This window comes from Martes martes (assembly GCF_963455335.1).
Source record: "Martes martes genome assembly, chromosome: 12".
Lineage (NCBI taxonomy): Eukaryota > Metazoa > Chordata > Mammalia > Carnivora > Mustelidae > Martes > Martes martes.
In genome coordinates, this window is record NC_137900.1 from 18,188,008 (window position 1) to 18,212,737 (window position 24,730).

At 41.9% G+C, this 24,730-nt stretch overlaps 1 protein-coding gene across 1 annotated transcript in view; it reads right to left on the reverse strand.

The window, feature by feature from the left end:
• Positions 1–24,730, reverse strand: part of GNAQ (G protein subunit alpha q) — a gene marked incomplete at its 5' end in the record, with an annotated part of 302,948 nt that overhangs the window by 88,975 nt on the left and 189,243 nt on the right. Inside the window, one exon of the mRNA XM_080820525.1 lies at positions 5,275–5,429. Coding sequence (XP_080676651.1) covers positions 5,275–5,429 — 155 coding nt within the window. The remainder of the gene's footprint in view (positions 1–5,274; positions 5,430–24,730) is intronic.

The window sequence follows — 24,730 nt, forward strand, 5'->3', positions numbered from 1 at the left end:
AACTACGGTCAATTTTCTACCTACCTATGTCTCACCCATCCATCCACCCTCTGTAAAGTATTTCACAGTGATTAAAAGCTTGGGCTCTAGAGACAGAAATCTGATTTCAACTCCTACTCCTATCACTTACTGTGTGACTTTAAACAAGTGACTCAACCTCTCTGAGAACTGGTCTCCTCTACTGTTGATGGGGATGATAGGAAATACCTACCACTTTAGGTCGCTTTGAGGATTAAATGAAATAATGCACGTAGATGACTAAGTATAGAATCTAACACAAAGGAACTGTTCAGCAAACAGGGGCTACAATGGTAACAGAACTTTCCAGAATCTAGACCTTCAAAAACAGCAGAAAAAAAAACAAAACCAAAAACAAACCTTGAATACTTTCAGCTCTGAAACTTTATAGTTCATCTAGAATGACATCTATATCATGGTCACTGAAATCATGGAAAGAAAGCATCCATCTCTTATTCGGGGAACAATCATTTGTGAAGGTCAAACGTGAGCAGTCCCTATCAGGTTTTGAGGGGAGAGACCCTTTAGCAGGGACTATCAGAGGCTAGCCCCCTGAATAGGGTCTTGAAGGATGAACAGGAGTTCAGCAGATAGAAAAGAAGAGAGACATCCTTGACCTTTGCTCTCAGCATCCCTGGCAAGTGGCCGGCACTGACTCTTGGCATCAAGAGAACAGCGACGGTGCTGCAAGTTCTGAGCAGAAGTGCGTGGCAGGCCCCGCTTCTCACCCTGCTAACGATGACCAATGTCCACGTTCCCTGAATCCCAACTGAACGAACCACAAGTAGAGACAGCACTCAGAGAAGTCGGTCCTGAGTCCAGAATGAGTTCTGTAAGTTGATGGCATCATATAAGAAATCAGGTTCAGGGCGCCTGGGTGGCTCAGTGAGTTAAGCCTCTGCCTTCAGCTCAGGTCATGATCTCAGGGTCCTGGGATCGAGTCCCACATCGGGCTCTCTGCTCAGTAGGGAGCCTGCTTCCCTCTCTCTCTCTCTCTCTCTGCCTCTCTGCCTACTTGTGATCTCTTTCCCTCCCTCTGTCAAATAAATAAGTAAAATATTAAAAAAAAAAAAGAAATCAGGTCCAGAATACCAATGAAGTATTGTTGATTTTAGTTATTCAGACAGAACAACAAAGAAGACCTACCGGAAGTAGAGGAGGGAGCTAAAATGCTAAAGATACACCAGAGGGGTGCATGCAAAAAATCAGGAAAAAGGTAACAACTATCCTGACTACAGAGAAAAGAATGACTTGAGTCATGCGTATTTCATAGTTCCTCTGTGAAAATGAAGCCATTACTGGGACTCAGTGGTACTCAAGATGTGGGGCCCAGATCCTCCTCGGTGCTCTTCCTGTAGTCCCCAGAGCATCTGGTGGGGTGACACAACAGACAGACAGAGAGAGAGAGAGAGAGAGAGAGAGAGAGGTGGAGTGCAGCAGCAGGTGGGTGAATCCAACATACCATGGGTCCAATCCTTGTGCTGGGAGGGTTTTCCTAACTAAGGAAAAGGAAAAGTGCCCTGGACTAACTGGGGAAGACTAAGGGGTCTCTAATCCTCAGTGGGATTAAAGGCAGGCCAGCCAGGTGCTGGGCACTGGTCTATAAAGAGAGCTAAAACATCTTGGGAAGAGACCAGAAACCTGGGGCCAGCTAACTCAGGTTCCTACATACAACTCCTTACTGGTAGTAATATATTGGTTCTACTCCCCCCTTGACGCAAACAGTCTTCTAGAGAAAATAAAGGTGGGGGGGAACCCCAAACAAAAGACCAAACACCTCCCTACGTTTCGTGTAGCTAAAGTGACCAAAGGTTTCTGCTCGGCCAGGATCCCCAGCTTATGCTTTTTATTTCAGCCTCATTATTTTTTTCCTTTTTTAAAATTTTATTTATTTATTTATTTATTAATTAACCTATAATGTATTATTTAGCCCCAGGGGTACAGGTCTGTGAATCGCCACAGCCTCATTATTAATAGCAACTCATTCCTTCTCAAAATGTCCTGGTTCGAATGATAAATTCTATGGTCACCATTTATTTTGTCTATACAACAAGTTACTCTAACAAAAAGATCAAAACATGCCTTTCAGCAGAAAGTTTATTAAAGGGTAATCAAATAGCACCAGCCGAGGAAAGAAACTTCTATTTCACCAAAGAATACCAATGTGGACCGACTGAGGAAAGTAGAAAAATCCCTCTTTTATAAACCCTAAGGGAATTATTAAATCACACAAGACATCAAACGGAAGTAAAACCATTAAGTAAGAGTTGATGGGGAGCCAGAGAGTCACCCAGTGACAAAGTATCACCACGAGGACGACTTCTGGTGGCAGGAAGAAAAATGTAGCTTTATAATGGAGGGCATCAGTGTCCTAATACCGTGGGTGAGCCTTACCGTCACCAACGATGAGCAAACAACATCACTTCAAGTGCATTCTCCTCACATTTAACTTGAATCTAATTGAGTCTTTAAATGTAATTTCCAGGTTATAGTAAGTTCAGGAGACAAAGGAGCAAGTTAATTCACACTATATAAAGCTGCAATCAGGCTAATCTCTTCAACATGCCAATGAAATGCAAACAGGACTCTCCCAATCACAAGAGCCTAAGAGACATAAAAACCAAAACTATGTGCTATCTTAAAACCAACCAACTCTAAAGGGCATTTTGGAAGAATTTAGGAAGTATGACTGTGAACCGGGTATAATGAGAAAAAGGACCAATGATTAATTTGAGATATAATAGAGTATTATTTACTATGAGGGGAAACGTCCTTTTTTTTTTTTTTTTTTTTTTCCCAAGAGATGGGTACTGAAATGTGGGCATCTAAGAATATGTAATAATTTACTTTCTTACTTCTGCACACAAATATGGTCAAAAAAAGAAGTAGGTACGTGTGCATACACATAGACCCACATATATATATATAGTTCAGAAAATCAACTTCTCCATATCCCCATCAGTGGAAAGTGAAACTGTTTAAAGAATAATCATTTGAAGGGATTTAGATGAGCCTGTCCCGGCTGCCCCCCACACCTCGGTCTGGCTCTAGCATCAGGGATGTGCCCAACGGCATGGTTCTATAGTAGATGCCGCCTATACAACAGAATGCTAAGATGGCGGCTTTCCCAGAATCCCAATGTTAATGCGGGTCTGAACAAATGGTCTTGAAGAGCTCTTTCCGTAAAGTAGTAGACACTGCAAACATCCTATTCTTGTACTAACTCATGGGCACTGCAAATCTCAACCGAGGACTGTCACCAGATACGGGAAGAGCCTTGTCTCAAGGACACAAGCACAGCAGCTCATACAGGTGTCGTTGGAATCTTTCCCAGGGTCTATCCCCAGAGCAGGAGGCAAAATCATTTCCTAAGGGGGAACCCTGACCCTGGTAAGAATGTAATTACTAGACACCCATGCTCTGAGGCCCCAGCGGCAAGACCTCTCTATAGGTAGAAAAGTCACAGGTAAGAGGTAGAGACTAGACCAGGTGAGGAAGGGGGAGAGACAGAATTAACCTCTCTCTCAGAGAGAGAGGTTAGATAGGATAAGAGCTTAGAGGATTTATTAGTTAATATAACTTGATAATGGAGGATTTATTGCTTAGTAAGGGCCAGGAGAGGCATCCCAGTAGTACAGTGGGACGTGCAGAGGAGGAAGAGGAGAACCGACGAGAAGGACAGATGAGGGTGGAGGGGGAAGCAAGCAGATAGGAGACATACTGAGCAGGAACAGGGAACAAGAGATAAAACACAACAGCACCCGGGGAGATAGATGAAATCTGAAATGGCAAAGCAAACAGAAGGACAGAGGGGGCAGGAAGTAAGAGAAAGACAGCTGGTCAAAGGTTGAGGGGGCAGAATTTGGAAGAGACAAGAGCTGACTGCATCCCTCATGTGTGCACTCACAGAAACTCATACAGTAGGGGCTCCAGGGGGAGGGACGAGGGCCCAAGGCAAGCAGAGAGCAGAAGAGAAAGAATTGAAGAGCGATGGCGTGGAGGTGTGGAGGAAGGAAAAACAAAGTCGGGAATGAGGAAAGTGCACCTTCCTCAGGCACACCAGGGGATTCCTACTAGTTAACACACCACAGGCGTGGCGATCGTGAGCCTTCTACGGCACATTCCAGAACTGTGGAATTGAAGTGTACCACAGGAGAACAAGAATGGTCTAGACCAGGCACCATTTCTGTGCTGACCTGCATGATAACTTATCTTACACAAATGCCTAGAACGTGAGTAAGAACACGGCCGGTTATATCGAGAAAACAGAACCGAACAGCTCTTGGATATTCCAGGCACTACGGGTGAGGCCAATCAGCCCAGGGGGCTCCTTATCTTCCCCACCGCCCTGCTCTCATCCAGTGGCTCATGCATGCTATGAACCGGCCTGAGGCTGCTGACGACTTTCCACCCATTCCACTGTCCACCCAGAACCCACACAAGAGGCAAACGCTGGATTAATGTGATTAATGTAGACAGAAGCCTGGCTAAATACTACAGAAAGTGCATTTTTTTCAGGCGCCCAATTATCTAGATTGCTGACTGCACTGACTACATGAATTCAATGATTGCCAGATCTTCGCTTTCTTTCTGTTAGGCAAGATTTAATCTAGAGAACTAACTAACCTCTCTCGGATGCAAATCTCTCCCAGGACCCACGATTTTGATTGACAACTCACGGAATAACTTTGGAATGCATGCAAAATTAGACTCACGCGATTTTCATGCAAAGGCAAACCTATCCATCAACATAATAGTGGCTCCCAGAAGGCAGTCAAGGTTCTGTGTCTGGAAACTGGAAACTGGGAAGTCTGATGTGTTAGAAGCCATAGTCAAGCGTATTTTTTCTTTGGAGCTTTTAACGTGTGTAGGTGCTTTCTAGTACATGACAAAAAGATCAGAAATTTGTATGAAAAATTATTATTCCAGGATTTCGAATCGCAACGGAGTCTGTGTTTGAGATTTGCTGGTCTGCAGTTTGGTGGAAAGGTGGGCTGGTAAAAATCAGAGTCCTCGAGTCCTCAGACTGCTTTTCGAACAGGGGACAGTAAAAGAAATACTCTCCCTGACTCATGACGCCAGTCCCTTAGAATATAATGTAAGTGTATGAGGTTGGCCCGAGTTTACACGCTAAACTTCTTCCTAGCTGGAGTGGGAGGCCGATACTGTACGTGAAGCACAAGAATGCGGAAGCTGTCGATGCAGAGCACACGGAGCTAGAGAAAGATCCAAAGGGCCCCTTGGGTGAATACTCACTATTTGGTAGAGTCAGACAACTGATACTCTCGTCGTCGATCATAGCATTCCTGGATTCCAGGATCATTCCATAAACTCTTGATTGCATCTACGTATGGATTCTCAAAAGCAGACACCTTCTCCACGTCGACTTCTCGAACCAACTGCGCATGAGCCTGTTAAAAACAAAAACAGCAGTTTTAATCTCCCTCCTTTCTGTCACTGAGAACTGCCCCTAGTTCGCGTATTATACTGTGCACGGCTGAGGTCTTCCTTCAGATGGTTTTTTCAAGCTGGTTTATCAAAGTCTTGTTGCTGCTCCTGCTTCTCCCCCTCCCTCCCCTTACAGAGAATCCAGTCTCAAATCTTTCCCTAGTAGAGTAAACCTTGAGGCTACTTGAAGATGACTAGAGGAAGACGGGGAAGACAGCGTTCGGCTCCCATCAGAACAATGAGGATGTCATGCTACACATATGATCATTCCTGGTGATTATCAGAATCCTAAACCAATGTTATTAAAGAGAAAATGGACAGGAATAATTATTCCCTCTGTGTTTATAGTTTATTATCATCAAATACATAATTTACCCAGCCCTTGAGTGTTTAGGGCTTAGCAGAGACTTAATCACACTCCTCAACTAATAGGGTTCAGTTTCTATCGTTCCTTTTCAGGATAGGGTATAAAACCCCTAGAAGAACAATTAATATTAATGATGTGAAACACAGTAACCATCCCCCCGCTCCATTCCAATACACCCTCACTGCCAAAGTATTTATTTCATATCTGCCTTACTGACATTATCAGATTGAGAATTTTGTTAAATTTTTTAATGAGGAAAAAGGACTTTGCTGTTTCCAGCATACAACATTTAGCAGAAAAGAGGTAAGAAGATTTAAAAAAATTTTTCAGCAAGATTGATATCAAAATACTGTATGGTCAACCCTGAAATTAACCAAATTATACCACTGCCTAAAATCCCAGTCAAAATAGGGCTCATGGAAGTAATAAATTACCTCCATAACTTACAATGACATATAGTACATTAACATAATTACATAAAATATGTATGTGAATTATACACACACATAAATATGCAAATAAATATAACTACCTTGGAAATTGAAGGTAAGTAGCTGATAACATTTATATACTCTTACTTGCAGAAATAAAAATTTTCAAACTAGGTTAGTGGATGGGCATCATGATCACATGATGACCTAATTATTCATTTCAAAGAGTTTTATGCAGATGGAATTTTAAGACATTTTTAAAATAAGTTTAATCTATGTTAGACCCTGTCTGGTTCCCAACTTCACTTTTCTTCTCTTCCAAGTGGAAAGGGCCCCATATCATTAGACTAATCTTGACTTAAAGAAGGTTTCTAGAAGCCCAACATGAGACTGAAGAAATCATCTTTCTTGTTAGTTCTGTTCTGACCTTGCACAATCTAGTAAGTGAGAAATTCTAGCTCTGCTCTGGACCCCAATCTTGGAAAATGGATCCCTGTAGTTGCTTTCTGTACCTAATCCCCATCCAGGCAAACTGGCTTGTTATCCCAGCAGCAAACTTGTCAGCCTGGAGTCCTCTTTCTGGGTCCCACTCCAGGTGGGCTTACCTTAGTCAAAGGTCCTGTCCAGCAGATATATGTCTCACACCTCTGCAGGTGTACCTAATGTCAAAGTTTCAACCCCTGTCTTTCTGCCCTTCCTCACTGAAAGTTCCAACTTAGTGTCTTGAGACAGGACAATGATCACATCCTTGGCATGATCCTAAATTAGAGTCCCTATGGCTGTGTCTTCATTATAGGGTCCTCGAGAGGATTCTTGTGGTCTGGGGAACCAGCTGGGTACAGAAGCAGGGGTCTACAAGTATGCCTTCGTGCTGGATATACTCTAAAGACAAAGTTTTCAATCTGACTCTACTTCTGATAACCCCGGGTAAATTGCTTACTCTTTCCAAATATTATTTCTGGTGGGGAACATTCTGCCCCACTGGCCTCAGGCTGCTTTGTATTGTGTTACAATACAAATACAATACAATACAATACAATACAATACAATACAATACAATACAATACATTCTCGAAAGGTGGCGTTACATGGGAATTCGAGAGAAATGCACATCCTCTGATCCTCAAACCTGGAGCATCAGAAACTCTGGAAATAAGGCTAGGCAATCTGTTTCAAGATTCTGATGTGTGCAAAAGTTTGAGAACCAATGCAAACTACAAAGCACACAGATGCTAGTTGTTCTGATCATAATTAATTGCCTTGCCGGCCAAAAATTGTTATGGGAAGCTAAAGAGAAGAGGCTCACAGAGGCAACAATCATTACAAAGCAGATGTCTTAAGAGACAGGAAGCCACGGAAATGACTCACATGGGCTGGATACAGGCAATAGGGAGTAATGGGGACTGTGGCATGTTATGAATACGTTCCCTAATTAAAGACCGCAGCTGCTGCTTTGCTCCAACCAATTGCTGCCATTGGCAAGGTGGGCCTGTTGTTGCCAGCTCTTCCAATTTCTCAAGGAAGCCAAAAAAAAAAAAAAAAAAAAATCTAGGTTTTCCTGGGAATTATCCCTAATTTTAGATCTTGGCGACCCTATAAAAGATAAATAAAAGCTAGTTCGGGGCCACTGATTTGCAACATATGTTCTAAAAGATTCTTTTCTATTTGCTTCCCTGATAAGCTTGACCAATAACACTGTCCCACACAAGCTAGAATACAGTAGCCGGCTACTGGCGAACACAGAGCAGGTGATTTTCAGTACTTTTCCACAAGAACACTTAGACAAATGATTATACGATCCATAGGAAGAAATGGTGGGAATCTCACTCTGAATAGGGTAAAAGCTACGTGGTAACACAGGTTAGTATAGGTACTATTTCTACAACGCGTTTGATACTTCGTACCCTGGGCCGGCCATAGCATTTGGAAGGAGTCCTCTTTGTGTCTAGAGAAGTTAGCGTCTGCCAGAGAAAACAGCTTCAACATACCAGACACTTTTCACTATTATGATTAAACGTTTATTGGACCCCAATGAAATGCTAGGTAATACAGCAGTTACAGAACTAGACAGCATTCCTGCGGGGGGCTGGGGAGGGCAGTTCATATGAATGGCAACCAAACAAAGCACAGGATTATGGGCTCCAGGAGTAGGAACAAGACAGAATATTTGCATTTCCATCCTTAATTTCCGTTGACGGTAAGGGCATTTTAATTGAGACAACATTGTCAAGAGTGTATAGTTGTAACTTTCCACCAAGAGCCTGCTGCTGTAAAATGAGACTACTTCCTATTGCCAGAAAACTCTGTAATTTCCTCTCCTGGTCTATCTCTGCTTGCTTTTACTTACAACTGGAATGCCTTCCCTCCTCCTTTCTGTACCTCCTTTAGCTTTTGCTCCAGAGCTATATTAGAGGCTACCTGCCACAGGAAGTTACTCCTGATTGTCTGCCCCTCCAAAAAAAGAGTTATCTTTGCAGCTTTTGTACCATGGAACGTCTGTATTTTGCTTTATGTTAATAGTTACATCTTGACTTACTCCCCTTCTACACTATACAGTGAGCAAAGGGCTGGAGCTTACAGACTCTGAGTTCCATATAAGGGACTCATATAAGGGGCCCATATAAGAAATACTTGCCTAATTTAGTTGCACTTAAAAAGTACACAGAAGCTCAATGCCAAGTCCTACAAGTCAAAGTCAGTTTCTCAAGGAAATCTTCTACCCATTACTACTCCTGTATAACTACATAATCCTTAGTAGCACTTATCAGAGTAAATGGTGCACATCTATGTGTGTGATACCCGTTCGTATCTTCCTCCACGCTCACAAAAGAACGTCTAAGACAGGCTCAACGTGGCTCAGGACCTCGCAGCATGCCTGTCACTTGGGAGAGGCTCAACAAATAGTTGTTGGATGCAGGATGCAAAGAAGGAAGAGTAGAAATTGTTCTAATCTTGCAACCAGGACTTCTAACTTCCAGTCCTGGCTTTACCCATGACACTAACTGGCCATGATCTTCACTTAGGGGAAAGCCCATTACTTTTTTAGAACTTCATTTTCCTTGTCCGTAAGATGATGCAATTAGACCAAATCACTTAAGGACTTACCTAGCCATGAGCAGGAGGATTGCAAACACAGAGGAAACGCATCTACAATGCAAAGAGCACCAGGGAGCACGTCATACCATTTACTGAAATAAGAGCTCACTATTTCCAACCAGCGCCCAAGAAAACAGGCAGATATAGTAAATCTGTACATGAGTAATGAATGCTACATGGGGACTGAGCAAGCAGAATTCAGTACAGACACAGAACAAACGGGGTGTCAGAGAGAAGGATTTAGCTGGCAGGTGGAGGTGAAGACCCAGGATGCTTCTAGGCGGGAAGAGTAGACGAACCGAGGCTTGGTGGACAAGAGAAACACGGCGCTTTCTGTTAACTGTGAAAAAAACAGTCTAGTGAGGAAGTTTCATGCTTTTTTTTTTTTTAAATAATACTATTTTAATTTTTTCTTTTTTTTTAACATTTTATTTATTTGACAGATGGAGAACACAAGTAGGCAGAGAAGCAGGCAGAGAGAGAGGAGGAAGCAGGCTCCCCACTGAGCAGAGAGCCCGATGCGGGGCTCGATCATAGGACCCTGGGATCATGACCTGAGCCGAAGGCAGAGGCTTTAACCCACTGAGGCACCCAGGCGCTCCCTCATGCTGACTCTTAATCCAAATTAACCTCCACAGGGAACATGGCAATGCTAGTCTCAACTTCAAACCCTAACTCAGAAGGCAACCTCCGCCATCTTTGGAAGAAAATCGCTCTCAGAAAACACAGGTCATTGGTTGGGTTTCACCCGGGGCAGAACTTCTAAGTCACTTCTCCTGCCTTTGGGCTTCATTGTTTAATTCCATCCTTGCTGTTTTGGAAAATGACATCCAAATATAATCAACTGTAATTTGCATTTATATAAGAACGTTCTCTTAAGTTCCCTAAGTTATTTAAAAGTATGACAGCATTTTTACAAAATACACTTCGAATTTTAAAATTGCTTCTCCAAATGTCCCCAATGAAAAGTAAATCCTCTCAATTTTTTTTGTAAAAAGTATTCGGTATGTGGAAAGAATATTTTGTTATATGGGAGAGTAGGAACTCTATTTGTTTTTCCTTATTTGTCCAAATGTCCAGTGTAATTAATTGTGAAAATCACAAGTAATTACGCAAAATTACATAATTATTCATGAAAAAAAGCCTAACTCTGATGAAAAGGAAAGAATTCTCTTTTTTTAAAGAGATTTCATTTATCTGCCAGAGAGAGAGCAAGAGAGCACAAGCAGGGTTGGGAAGCAGAGGGAGAGAGAGAAGGAGAAGCAGGCTCCCTGCTGAGCGAGGAGACTCATGTGGGGCTCGATTCCAGGACCCTGGGGTCGTGACTTGAGCCAAAGGCAGACGCTTAACCGACTGAGCCTCCCGGGCACCCCAAGAATTCATTTCTGATAATATAAATAACAATTGCAGCTGACTGTTGGTTTTCTTTTCAACCCTGTACACAGAAAAGCAAAGTAGGTATGAGTTAATTAAATAAACAGAATGTAAAGCACAATTCTATTTCATTTTAAGTTATAGTCGAACACACTGCGTGGAATTACTTAATGATGAATGCTCACTTTCAGAAATCTTAGCAAGCTGGAGGCAAGCCTTAGAGGAACACTGTGAAGACCAAGGAGCTACTCTTAGGGACTCTGGCAGAAGTGGAGAGAAAGACCGCATGGAAACCACAAGATGTGTCAATGTGGTAATGTCTTGTTTTCACAATCCGGTGGCCGTAAAATTCAGGTAAATCTTGGACGTGTTGCTATTTCCATGGTCACTTCAGCAAAGGGGGAGGAATTGCGTCCCCACCATGGTGGGTCTCACCCTGCCCACAAAAGGGCAAGCCTTCCAATGAGAAAAAAAAAAAAGGATCTTATAATCACTTTGGAAGGCTTTTTAAAAACTCATTAACAGCTTGGGGTGGCTTTCGTTTGGAATGTGACACCTAGTCCAGTTCCTACAGTCCCGAAGGAGAAAACCAAGTGGTGCTTTCCACATTTGTGGACGCGTTCAGACACAAACATTCAGCAACTTGTTAGAGGCTGGCTGCCCTGCTGGCAAGGGTGCCCGGCACACACAGAGGCCCTCTGACTTCAAGGCTAAACCACTGTGGAGTCTGTTTTAATTCTGAACCAAGGCTCACATCCTCTCATTCTTGTTTGTCCTTGGTGCTTTTTCCATGTTCACATTTGACTCTTAAAAAACAAAACAGAACGAAAAAATAAAACAAACAAACCAAACCAAAAAAACCACTGCAAACGCTTCAATAAATTGTGAGTTGGGGGGGGGGGGGAATCCCATGCTTTTTGTTTTATTTTCTTCCATTCTAAGGAAAGTACAGAGTAAAATAAGGGACTCTGGGATGGGATTTCTCTGTTGTAAACCCACTTTCACACAGCAGGAAAAAAGGGGATCTCTGGCAAGCTATTTAACATTTCTAAACCTCTAAGTCCCAATCTGTCAAATGAGGGTAGAAATAACATTGACCTTAGGGGGATAAAGGACAGAATGCACAGAAAACTCTGAAAGGCAGAGCCTAATGCCTAAAGCTACCAGTTACTGAAAAAGTGTAAGAAAAGGAAAAACAGCACAGAAATCATAAACCATGGCGCACACACCAAGAGCTTCTGTGATGCTGGACAAGTCGCCCAAGCCTTAATTTGCTCACACGGGAAGTAACATTTCGCAGGTCACACTGGATGTTGGATGTCCGAGTCCTCAAACTGGCAAACACCCCTCGGCATACAATTTCCTACAGAAAATGCGGACGGGGACTATCATTTCCCAGACCGCTTCGCCTTCTCTGACTTCATCCCAACTTCAACAGCTGACCTTCATTAAGGTGCATTATACACAGGGTGACAGTTGTTGTTGATACATCTTTTTATGACCGTTACCGCATCAAGGACAGAGAGCAGCAATGTCATGCTGAGCTCCCGCTGGCTGGGTTCACGTAGCAAAGTGACTCAGTCCCACAGAAGAGCCTCTCCACGCTTAGGATTCAACGCATTGCTCAGCAAAATTACAAACTACTACGTGACACAGGCTTTTGAAGTCCCTGACGAAGATTATAAAGTCTGTGTGTGGAATCTTCCAGAGCTAAAGTGCCCACTACATCCCTCTTCACCCGGGTATGGAACGGGGACTACGGAAGCTGCACTGAGAACTCCAGAGAACCAGAGGGGGAGGATGAAGGTCTGAACGATAGTTTGAGACCAAACCAGGCTTCGTTCCGGACTCTCACACACCAGCCCAGTGTCTTCAGGCAGGTCACTCGAACTTCCTGAATCTCAGGATGCCTGAGTGGCTCAGTCAGTGAAGCCTCTGCCTCTGGCTCAGGTCATGATCCTGCGGCCTGGGATCGAGTCCCACATCGGGCTCCCTGCTCAGCGAGGACCTGCTTCTCCCTCTGCCTCTGCCCCTCCCCCTGCTTGTGCTCACTCACTCAAATAAATAAAATCTTCAACAAACAAACAAACTTCCTGAAACTCAATAGCCCCATCTAGAAGATGTGGAAAAGAACTCACTGAAGGACTGGGAAAAGAGGAAAATGCCTAAAACAAGCATTTTAACCACTAGGAAATATTGTGGCCTCTCAAAATTACCATTAATGAATATTAATTATTTCAAAAAACACTTACCTGTCATGTGTCAGGCAATGCACTTGACACTGATAAATCAGAAAATTTGTGTGAAATAAAATGTTCTAAATAACAAAATATTACCTAAGTCTACTGTCACATACCACTCTGCTTTCATTAAGACTCTACAAATTGATTTATTATCCCATTATTAAACTTGTTCTTTTATCATTACATTTTTATTTTTAGTCTCCATTATGGTGTTGACCAACGCAATCAAAGACTATAAGGCACACGACCTTTTCCAAAACACAGCTGCTAGAAATATTGTCCTCTCTCTGGTTTTGCTTCACTACCAGCTATACCTACTTCTAAAATACAACGAATTTCTTCTTCTTGAATTTCTTCTTCTTCTAAAATACAATGAATTTCTTCTTGGAGGAAATCTCCTTCTTGTTGTTGATTTTATTTTTTTTTTTTTAAGATTTTATTTATTTGACACAGAGAGAGAGAGCACAAGCAGAGGAAACAGCAGGCAGAGAGAGAAGCAGGCTTCCTGCTGAGCAGACAGCCTGATGTGGGACTTGATCCCAGGACCCTGGGATCATGACCTGAGCCGAAGGAAGATGCTTAACCGACTGAGCCACCCAGGCACCCCTTTAATTGTTTAAAATATTCTTTTTCTTGGGGTGCCTGGATGGTGTAGTCAATTGAGCATCCAATTCTCGGTTTCGGCTCAGGTCATGATCTCAGGGCTGTGGGATCGAGCCTTGAGTCTGGCTCCACGCTCAGTGGGGAGTCTGCTTGAGATTCTCTCTCCCTCCCCCTCTGCCCCTCTCGCTCATGCGCTCGCTCTCTCTCTCTCAAATCAATCAATCTTAAAAAATATATATTATTTTTTTAAAGACTCAGTATCTTTCTTGGCTCTATCACCAAAATTCCATGTAAATATTTTTGTGTTTTATTTTCTGCTTATCATTGTCCTTTTCCGTGTCTCTCTGTCATGTCATGATCATCAGTATCAATGACACTGTAGGTCAGATGCTTGAGTCAGCATGACATAATATACATGAAGTAGCTCCAAAATGTATGTTGACTGATTAATTACATGGTTCCATTAAGAAGAATCTTGCTCTCAGCAATGTAAAATCTTGGGATGCAATATAAAAATCATTCACAGCTGAAATGCTACTTCACGATTACGGTAGTAAAGTCACAGTATGAACCTGTGTGCGTATCCACACACACCTTATGACTACCACAAAAAACCAGCTTATTTCCCAAGAGTTTATACAAAGTCACAATGATAAAGAAGAAACTGGAAAGGGAGATTCTTTTAAAGATATGCATATTTATCAAAATAATGAGGTATGCCTGTAAGGTTGCTTTCAAAGAATATTTAAGGAGCATTAGTTACTCTAGATTTTAATGGCTGTTTATTCGAAAAATGGGTTCTAAGATCAAAGTCACATTACTGCAGACAATGAGGTTTATAACAAGTTAAACAGATATCTGTACTACAGAACTCAGAACCTTTAATAAGGTAATGGTGCGGGCACCTGGGTGGCTCAGTCAGTTAAGTGTCTGCCTTCAGTCAGGTCACCATTCCTGGGTCCTGGGATTGAGCCCCGTATTGGGCTCCTGCTCTCCCTCTCCAGCTCCACTGTGCTTGTACTCCCTCTCTCGCTCTCTCACTCAAATAAATAAATAAAATCTTTAAAAAAAAAAAAAAGTAAGGTAATGGTGCTCAGAATCCATGAGCACAGGCCAGGCTTGGAGATATTACTGTCCTTCCCAAACCTGCTTGACCGAGGTAGCTTCTTTCCCCTCGGGTCAGGTGATGGGACTGGTGTTCTCATGGATCACATTCTGCAAAACTGGGTAGACGCTGAGGCTTGCACAAACAGACGGGGCTTGGTTTTATAGAAGCCAAACAGCCAACAGACTGATTCTCCCCGATTCTGGAATAGGTAAATGCCTGCTTTAGAGATTCACATCCTCTTCATTTCTGAGATCACATTATGCCTGTGGCTCATTTCCTGATATTATGTCTCAGAAGAAACCTAATCATTTTAGCCCTCTGCAATGTCTGTGCTCCTACAATCATATTAACCAGAGGACTATGCTGCTGCAGGGTTGGGACTTTGTTTCACAACAGGAGGAACAGATAAAGAAGATTCCCCTGCCTGGCTTGGTAGACTTTTGAACAAGGCTGAAAAAAATTAAAAGAACAAGCTCCTTTAACAAAGCATTCCCAGATGCTCCTGGCAATTCCAGAATCCTGCCCTGGGGGGTATAATCTTTCTGGGACATCCACTGTGAAACCTGCCCTCTGTACCTTCAGAACGTGTGCACAGGAGAACCAAAAGGCTCACAGCCCCGGGATCTTGCAGATGGAAGGGATCCTTCTAGAACACTTGTTTCCATACCTTTAACTCAGCAAGAAACCGTTCCAGTAGTAAGAAGGTTAAAAGAAACTGCAGCAACACTGCCTACTTGTTCAATGAAAGAAAGAAATGACACATTTAGAGCCTGAGTAGGAAGAAGGGAACGGAAATAAGAGAAGCCACACATCTCATTAAGTATTTGGGGGGGAGGGGCTTAATATTAAGTTATATAATTTGTCACTTTGAGTAAGAACCCAAATTTCAGAAAGATTATGGGTAAGAATCAACTGTAAAAAGCTACTTGGAGGGGTGCCTGGGTGGCTCAGTGGGTTAAAGCCTCTGCCTTCGGCTCAGGTCATGATTCCAGGGTCCTGAGATTGAGCCCCGCATCGGGCTCTCTGCTTGGCAGGGAGCCTGCTTCCTCCTCTCTCTCTGCCTGCCTCTCTGCCTACTTGTGATCTCTGTCTGTCAAATAAATAAATAAAATCTTAAAAAAAAAAAAAAAGCTACTTGCACAAGGGGTGAGAAACTGGTAACTCTCTAGTGAGAATATGAGTTTATAGTCTACATGTGACACTTTTGAATATGACAATTGTCAATGTTATATAGCTTTGAAATATTTATTTATTGACCAACAAATCAGTTTTCTTATATCAGTATACTAAAATGTTTTCAAATATAAAACTCTTTCTAAAAAATAAAATCAATATGTACCCACATAGATTAAAGAAAAAGAAAATGAGCAGAAGGATTTTTCTTGGTACATTCATGCATTTTAGTCATGTTCTTAGCCGTATCTGTTCTAACATCATGTCCCTGACATTTTTCAGAAGATTTTATTTTTCAGTATGGATACATTATATAATAAACTATTTTATAAAACTGCCTGCAATACTTTCCAAAATTGCACTAGCTGCTTTAGGTTAATAAATTTGAAATTGTTAACATTTTCCAATTGGGTCCTTCTTTATAGACCTTAATTTTTTTTTCTTAGACCTTAATATTTTTAATTCAGAAATATTCTCCCTTTGGGGGGCCGAAATAGCTGGTATTCTCCTACATGGGAGGTACTCTTAATTCTACTGTTTTTCAACTGCAAATAAGTAAATATTTAAGTTCAAATATTTCCACAGAACTCTCTTTTTGTATTAGTGTAGAATATTCCTCTATCACAAATACTTCAGGAGACAAAACTCATTATTGGTAGATTATCACAGCTTGTTTGGGCACAAATATGACTTATGTGTATGTCGTAACTAATTCCAAGCACATTCTCTCCATAGGTCTCTCAGTTTAATAAATGTTTTACTGTACTGTGCTCCATCAGAATCTATATTCATATTCTTATCACTAAATACTTTCACTCTCAACAATTTTTTTTAAAAGATTTTATCTATTTATTCGACAGACAAAGATCACAAGTAGGCAGAGAGGCAGGCAGAGAGAGGAGGAAGCAGGCTCCCTGCGGAGCAGAGAGCCTGATGCGGGGCTGGATCCCAGGACCCTGGGATCATGACCCGAGCCGAAAGCAGAGGCTTTAACCCACTGAGCCACCCAGGCACCCCTCAACAACTTTTAAAGAAGCAGAAGTGTTTACCATAGTATTTCAAATAACGATAGATACTTCTCTTTATCAGAATGAACTTTCAAAAGCTCCACCTTGATTGCCTGAATTAAAGGGGGGGGCGATCAAACCATAATTGTTTGCAAAGATTTTCTTCTGCTAAGGGAGTTCACAGATTCACAGCTACTGCTTCTTTTTTTTGGTACATGCATAAGGAAACTTGGAATAAACAAATGAGCTAAATTAACATCGATCACTTGATCTAAGTGAAAAGTCATGCTTCACAGAGTAATACAAAAATGCACTTTCTGCAGCTGCCCATGCTAAAATGTTATTTTGGGTACAATATTCTGAAAATAACAGCTAATTTTGGAAGTAGACGCTGATACTTCCTCAGCAGATCTGGGTCTTTTGAATTTTGTGTGGTTGCTGATGTCATTACGGTAAACATGATGGATGCTAAATATTAAACGATTTTGTACAAGTTATACATTACTGTTAACTTCCTTGAGAAACAAAAATTCAACATTTAATTTTTTGTTAAACATATGTTTTCAGGTTTTTTTTTTAAAGCTTATTATGGCCAAAAAGATTTATTGCAAAATAAAAGCATTCTCCAGCATTAAAACAAATAGTCAACAGATTTCCACCAAACAATAAGTGACAAAACCATCGAAGCAAATGCTCTCAGATCACCATGGCAAGACAGCCTGACCTTGACTTTCCATATACTTCAATTATATCTAACATAATTTCCCACTAACACTGCTCACTGAAGGTCTGGTATCTCAGTGGACCTCACAGCTTACAGACCAGCACGCAGCATAATTAGCCACTAACAACCCACAGATGGTAAAGCAAACACACCACATCCTTCTCTAACACCCTACTGGCTGGAAAGACTTGGCTGTCCCAACTCTTGCCCAAGCCTACACCATATTAGCACCGAGTGCCCACACGCTGCCTTTGAAAGGGAGATGCAGTGACACCGCATCTGGAAGGATTTGGGGAAAAGTTGGAACATCTTCCGGATTGCACCAAGTGTTGAAGTGAGAAGTCTGTTCAACTGCATGAACAGAATCTGGGAATACAAAGTGAAAACCCATCAAATCCACCCTGGTTTATTTTAATAAGAAGAATGCTTCCTTTTAAACATGAGAAGATGGAACAAATACTAAACCAATGAGATACTGGGGCACCAGGTGCAACCTGCAAGCATCCCTAGCAAGCCGGGACTTGGGATCAGCCCGCGTATGGTGTAGACGAGGCTTGGGGGAACCAAGGAGACTAGCGGTAATAAATTGATGAAATGCAGACCTCCTTCTGGAGCACAGTTTTTTTTAAAGGGGTCAACAGCTAAAATCAAGAGCCTTCCATGGAACAAAGAAGCACATTTCCTACCTTTCTTGAGACCCTGGAGGAGACGGAACAACACTGAACTCATATTCCAAGAGGACAAGAGGCTACAGCCAGGCGGGCTACCAACTACCCCATACCATTGTCAATAAGAACAGGAGAGGAAGTAATTCTTTATGGAAGCGAAGAATATTTTATCTCCCATAATGCCCAACTTAATTCTTTTGCGACAAAGACTAGACCCTGGCCATCTTCCCATTACCTGGGTGGCCCTGAAGTACTGTGACTTCACGCCCACCCCTCACCCCCTGCAGGGCTCGTGTGATGCTCCTACCGCACGTCGTGTAAGGAGGCTTCTGCACTCTGCATAAGAGGAAGCAAGAATTACACTGAATCCAACTCCTAGCAGGGGGCATTCACTCAGTTTCCTCACCACGATCCATTAAAAATGTTGTGTACCGGGGCTCTTCCAATGTGTTTTCCCCTTACCAGCCCCTTAATGTATTCCCTAGAGCTGTGGTGACGCTGAACTTTGAACGCTCTGGTTGTGAGTTCCAGTCCACGCAGGTCGAACGGAGGACACCGGGGCTTGCGTTAGGAACGGAATGGTACCACATGGTTTGGGTTTATTAGGGGCTGAAATGAGTATTTCAACGTATCACGTGCTGTGGCCAAGAGCCTGTGGCTTCGGAGGCAAACACTGAGTTTCTCCCATGCTCCCACTGACTTGCTTTAGGACCTCTCCAAGGCTCAATTTCCTTATCCCTAGAGCGGGGTTGTCATATAAGGTCATCACAACATTGTTATGAAGCTTAAATGTAATACTGTTCATAAAACAGCAGAGTAGCATGCACACACTAACGGCTCAGTATACAGAAGCAACCCTTCATTTGAACTTCGGGTCTGATCCAAGGGGAAGGATGATGGAATATCCTCACCTAGTCTTTTTTTTTTTTTTTTTTTTTTTTGGTATGCAGTGAAACAAGTATTTTGGAGGTTTCAGATTTTGAGAATCTATTCCAAAAATTTCAAAATAACTTCTACGGTTCCTACCAACATGCTATATATACCATTATCGGCTTTGTATCTTGTATCTTAAGGACATGCTGTTTTACACTCTTACTTAAATTATGGGTTATATACAATTAATTACAGTGACCACTGGGGATGAGTTACAATTGTTTTTCCAACTAAAGCATGTTGCCTTTAGTTAACATGTAAGAAAAATTTCTTATTCTCCAAAGGTAAGCCCCAAACTACATTCATCTACATTATACTACATTATACTACATTCATCTCAATGTGAGTTTTCAAAACATGCAAAGAGCACAACCTGACAAAAACCTCTTCTGAGATACCCAAATAGATGTGCATGAAGATTTTACCAAATACAATATATCCAGATGCACTCTTCCCATTAAATTCTGATAAGTTTCCCATGAAAGGTTGGTGACGTAGCATGGGCCATGAAATAAAACCAAATCAAATCTATCTTAATATAACTCAAAAGGTCTTTGAAATTTGCATTGCTTTTTCAGGAAGATAAAAAATGCATATTGCTTCTTTTATGTGTTCTTAGCTATATATCTATTTTTGAAAAGCTCTCATGTAATTTCTAAGTTTAGGACCTACTTCCTTTTTACTGTGCTGTCTGGGCTACAGTCCGTCTCTGGTAACATTTGGATCCTCACTCCAAGGAACCTTTATAGACTGACTCCCAGCAGGAGGATAACCTTCCCCTAACCTCTTCTGTGCTTGTGAATGGTACAAGATGACCACTCTCTCCCTGTCTACAGTGTCCACATAGATTTAAAATATTTTAAAATTCCCAGGACACCTGGGTGGCTTAGTTGGTTAAGCGTCTGCCTTCAGCTCAGGTCATGATCCCAGGATCCTGGTATCAAGTCCTGCTTTGGGCTCCTTGCTTAGCGGGGAGCCTGCTTCTCCCTCTCCCTCTGCCTGCTGCTCCCCCTGCTTGTGCTCTCTCTCTCTGACAAATAAATAAAATCTTAAATTAAAATATTTTAAAATTCCCTTGACTTGGTGGTAGGAAAAAAGCAACCTTTCTAGAGTTTCAGCATCTTTGATTAAAACAATCTCTTGCTAGGCAAAGGAGGTAAACGAAGAAATTCATCTCTTTTCGCCTAAGGCAGAACACTGTGGGGAGAGAGAACAAAAAGGCGAGGCAGTAGGAGTTGGTAGTGGAATAAGGTTAAAAACAGTGGTGCGGGGCACCTGGGTGGCTCAGTGGGTTAAAGCCTCTGCCTTCAGCTCAGGTCATGATCCCAGGGTCCTGGGATCGAGTCCCACATCGGGCTCTCTGCCCAGCTATGAGCCTGCTTCCCTTCCTCTCTCTCTGCCTGCCTCTCTGCCTACCTGTGATCTCTGTCTGTCAAATTAAATAAAATCTTAAAAAAAAAAACCACAAAAAAACAGTGGTGCGCCTACAGACACAAACTTTGAAATCATTTATCTGAGTTCATGACCAGATTACTTTTTATTTTCCACTCATTAATACCAGATTTAAGGATGGATTATAGAGAAATAAAAAAATAATTGGTAGGAAAGGGAAATCTTCAAGCAATATATTCAAAATTTCAAACAGAAACAACCCAAATGAAACAACATAGCACTGGAATCTGGGGTTTAGGAAGGAACTCATTAGTCACCAGGAGCAGTTCTTAATTAACTACAAAGCTAACATACAGATCTGATAAAGAAAGGATGTGTGGTAGGACCTCGGTCTTCCAAGAATCCAATCCATCTTCTCATTTAAAACTTTCCTACGAATTACCTTCTCAGGGCACTGAGAGACTTCCTGAGACACTCGGGGGACACGGAGCTGTATACTTGCCGGACGCTGCTTTTTAAATGTCTCGCGTTTGTTCACCGAGAATTTCCAACAATGCTGTAAATGACCTGAGGGCAGGAACTGTCTACTCTTAACATTTTAGCACGATGCTAGGGCTACTTAATATGTATTTCTACAACTGAACTCAACTGCCTTCATTCTGATATACCTGTCCAGAAATAACATCTGACAAGACCGAGGGTAAGAAGAAATCATGACCAGTACTGGACACAGGAAGCAGTCCTGCCAATGTTGGGAGGTCTGGCTGGAGCTCTGGTAGGATCTTGGACTATTCTTTTAAGCTGTATAGGACTATTTTCTTAACCTTGACTTCTATTGGATGAGAGACTAATAGAGATGCCTTGCCCTTATGATTACACATTCAGACCAAATCTGGGCTGAAATTAAAATATTTGCCCAGTTGTATGGCCTGGACACTGATCAAACAGAACAAAGTAGGGCTCTGAACTTTCCTTGCCATGTGTCACAACAACCTTTTAACTGATGGACGACAAAGGGGCCATAAATGTCCCCCGGTAGGACCAGGGCTGCTGGGGTCACTCAAAGAACTTGGGGCAAGAGCTATAACATAATTGAAAAGATTTTAACACTGGTACAGTGTTAGCAAAGGGTAAGGTCTGAATACCAACTTGGTCTGTAAGTAATATCTTTGAGTCATAAGTATGTTAATTTTACTCAAAAGTTATTCTTATCTGATAGTGTAGGACTATGTACACAGCTGGCACAAAAGAAAGAAAGAAATTTAAGAAAGGGAAAGGAGGGGCACCTGGGTGGCTTAGTCATTAAGCGTCTGCCTGGCTCATGTCATGAATCCAGGGTCCTGGGATCGAGCCCCGCATCGGGCTGCCTGCTCGACAGGAAGTCTGCTTCTCTCTCTCCCACTCCCCTTGCTAGTGTTCCCTCTCTGTTAAATAAATAAGTAAATCTTAAAAAAAAAAAAAAAAAAAAGGGAAAAGGAAAGGGAAAGGAAGGAAGAAAGAAAAAAAAAAAAACCCAGAAATTTCCACCAAAGCTATCAATAAAATATGTCTTTTTATTCCACTCCTGATCATACTTCTAACTTAACATTTTTGGGGGGAGTCATTCTTTTTTTTTTTAAGATTGTATTTATTTGAGAGAAAGAAAGAGAAAGAGAGAGAGCTTGAGAGACTTGCAGAGGGAAAGGGAGAAGTGGGCTCCCGGCTGAGCAAGGACACCGATGTTGGGGCGGGGGGGGCTGGATCCCAGGACCCCAGGATCATGACCTGAGCCAAAGGCAGAGACACTCAACTGACTGAGCCACCCAGGTGCCACTGAGAGAGTCATTCTATGTAAGTCCTGGCTTCTCCACAATAACTTTAGTTCATTTTGCAATGAAGACCCAAATCATGCTATGTTCCCTGCTTTGTTCAATAAATGAAGCATAAAGGCCAAGAAAAGACCAAACTACCATCTTGGTTTTACAGAGGAGGAGAGTGCTATTTTTTTGTTCACAATGCAATTCCCTGTGACAGGCAACAGCAGCGACAATCCCACCTAGGAGCTTGAGGCCCCTCTGGACTCGGATGCAACTTGTGACATGCCACGTCCTGAAGAGCGGGACAGCAGGGAGAGCTGACATAATCCTCATACTAAGTGTGAGTACTTGGCTGTACATCAGAATCACCTAGGCAACTTTAAAAAATGCTCAAGTCTACATCCCATCCTTGGAGACTCTGACTTAATTGGCCTGGGAAGTGGCCAAGGTTTTTAAATCCACCCCCCACACCCCCCACCAGTGGTCTAATATACAGCCCGAGTTGAGGAACACCGGTGGAAACCATGCTCTCCAGAGTAGGAGGCATATAACCATCCACAGAGGGCAAAAGAAACTATCAAAACCTATGGGCTGCATCTTAAAAACAAACAAACAAAAACCAAGCTACTAAGTTTGACTGTATTTACTATACGGAAGCACAATGGCACGCGGACCTCTCAGAGGCCCCTGTATGGTGTCCAGAAGTCCTGCGGAGCCCCTACCCCCACTCTCAGTGTGCTGTTATGTATCTCCGTTAATGTGTCTCTAGCTAGGTAATTTACAGATTCTATTATCTGAAAGATTAGAATCCTGACAACACTTCATAATGAGAAGGGGCATAATCAGGAAATATTTTGAGCCACCAGAGGCTTCCTAATTATGTGATGGCAAACTACTTAGAACACCGCCTAACTTAAGGATGAGCTGCACATTTTTCTTGTACAAAACGACAAGTGACATACGCTGACCTTCCTTTTGTCAGGACAAGGGGCTGGAGGAGCAGCCTATTTGGCTGACACTTTTGTACAAATAAACATATTTAATCTCTCTCTTCAAGGCCAAAGAGCATTTTAACAGTGAACGAGAGTAAGTGCTAGGAAATGTGTGCTGTGCAAAGTGCATTTTGAAAATGGGTATTTGGAAATGTTTTCAGTGTGATGGGATTCTGCTGTCCAAGCCAATGCAAGGTGAGACACTAGAAAAAGACCATGTCATGTATAAATTTTATAAAGCTAGGGAAAAGTATTTTGGAGAAAAGAGTTTCAATGAGGTTTTTAAAGTCATTTGTTAAAAATGAATAATGTTAACATAATAACTTTCCATAAGTTTGAAAGAACAGCTGACTGATACCTACGAAGATGGGAATTTACTTGCAAAATTTCAATAAGAAATCTTTTCATAGGTGGTCAGTGGGACTGAAAATGAGCACTATGCTTTAGAAGACACAAGCAATGATAACAGTTCCATTTACAGCCACACAGCTTCTGTGGTGTGTTTTTATTTATGAGACATTAAAATTAAGTCATGAATTAAGCCGAATTTAGAACCAGACTACCGAATCGCTGTTGCAGAATTAATCAAATTTTTAAAAAAATCATTAAATGTTTTATATCATAGAGGATTCGAAAATTCTATCAAGCATGATGTCAATAAAAACCAAAATAATTTTTATCAATTGGGGGCATGATCAACAAAGTTTGGGCTATACTCTTGTCTGGTAGATGACCATTCAGTCAGCCATTCCAAAATCAGAGAAGGGCGGTGCAGAGAGAAGCAGCTTGCACTGCCTGCCATAGATAATGGTTACCTTGCGTTGGTCGTGTGCAAGAGGAAAATGAGGGAAAACTTAGGAATTCTGTCCTTGAGAGTGAGCCGTGAAGAAACTTCTGGAACTCTGCTAAGATTGGTTTGGGGATCAAGCATCACGTATACATTTCACCAGTTCAGTGAACCCGAGGAGCCTCATATTTTGATCGTCCCAGTGTCTTACACTATGGCTTTTTATGAGGATGCTTAAGAGATACTGTTAACAAAAGCCAATCATTTTCTTGGTTAAAAACAACTGTAACTTCTCAGCAATCTATCAGTAAGATCAACTTCCACTAATGCAACAAAAAATCACCATTCTTCCAATTGATAGTATGTTCTGATACCAGATCTACAGTGGGCAGCCACTGGGAAGTGGAAAATTATTAATTAGTAGCAGTGAATTATAAAAAGCCTCTGCTAAATATAGTGCACTGGGAAACTATGAGACAGTGTTCTGAAACCCAGAAGACACCCACTTTCAATGTGTTAGAATTATCTGTTTCACACTCCATGTATTACTTGGTTAAGTTGCTAGAATCA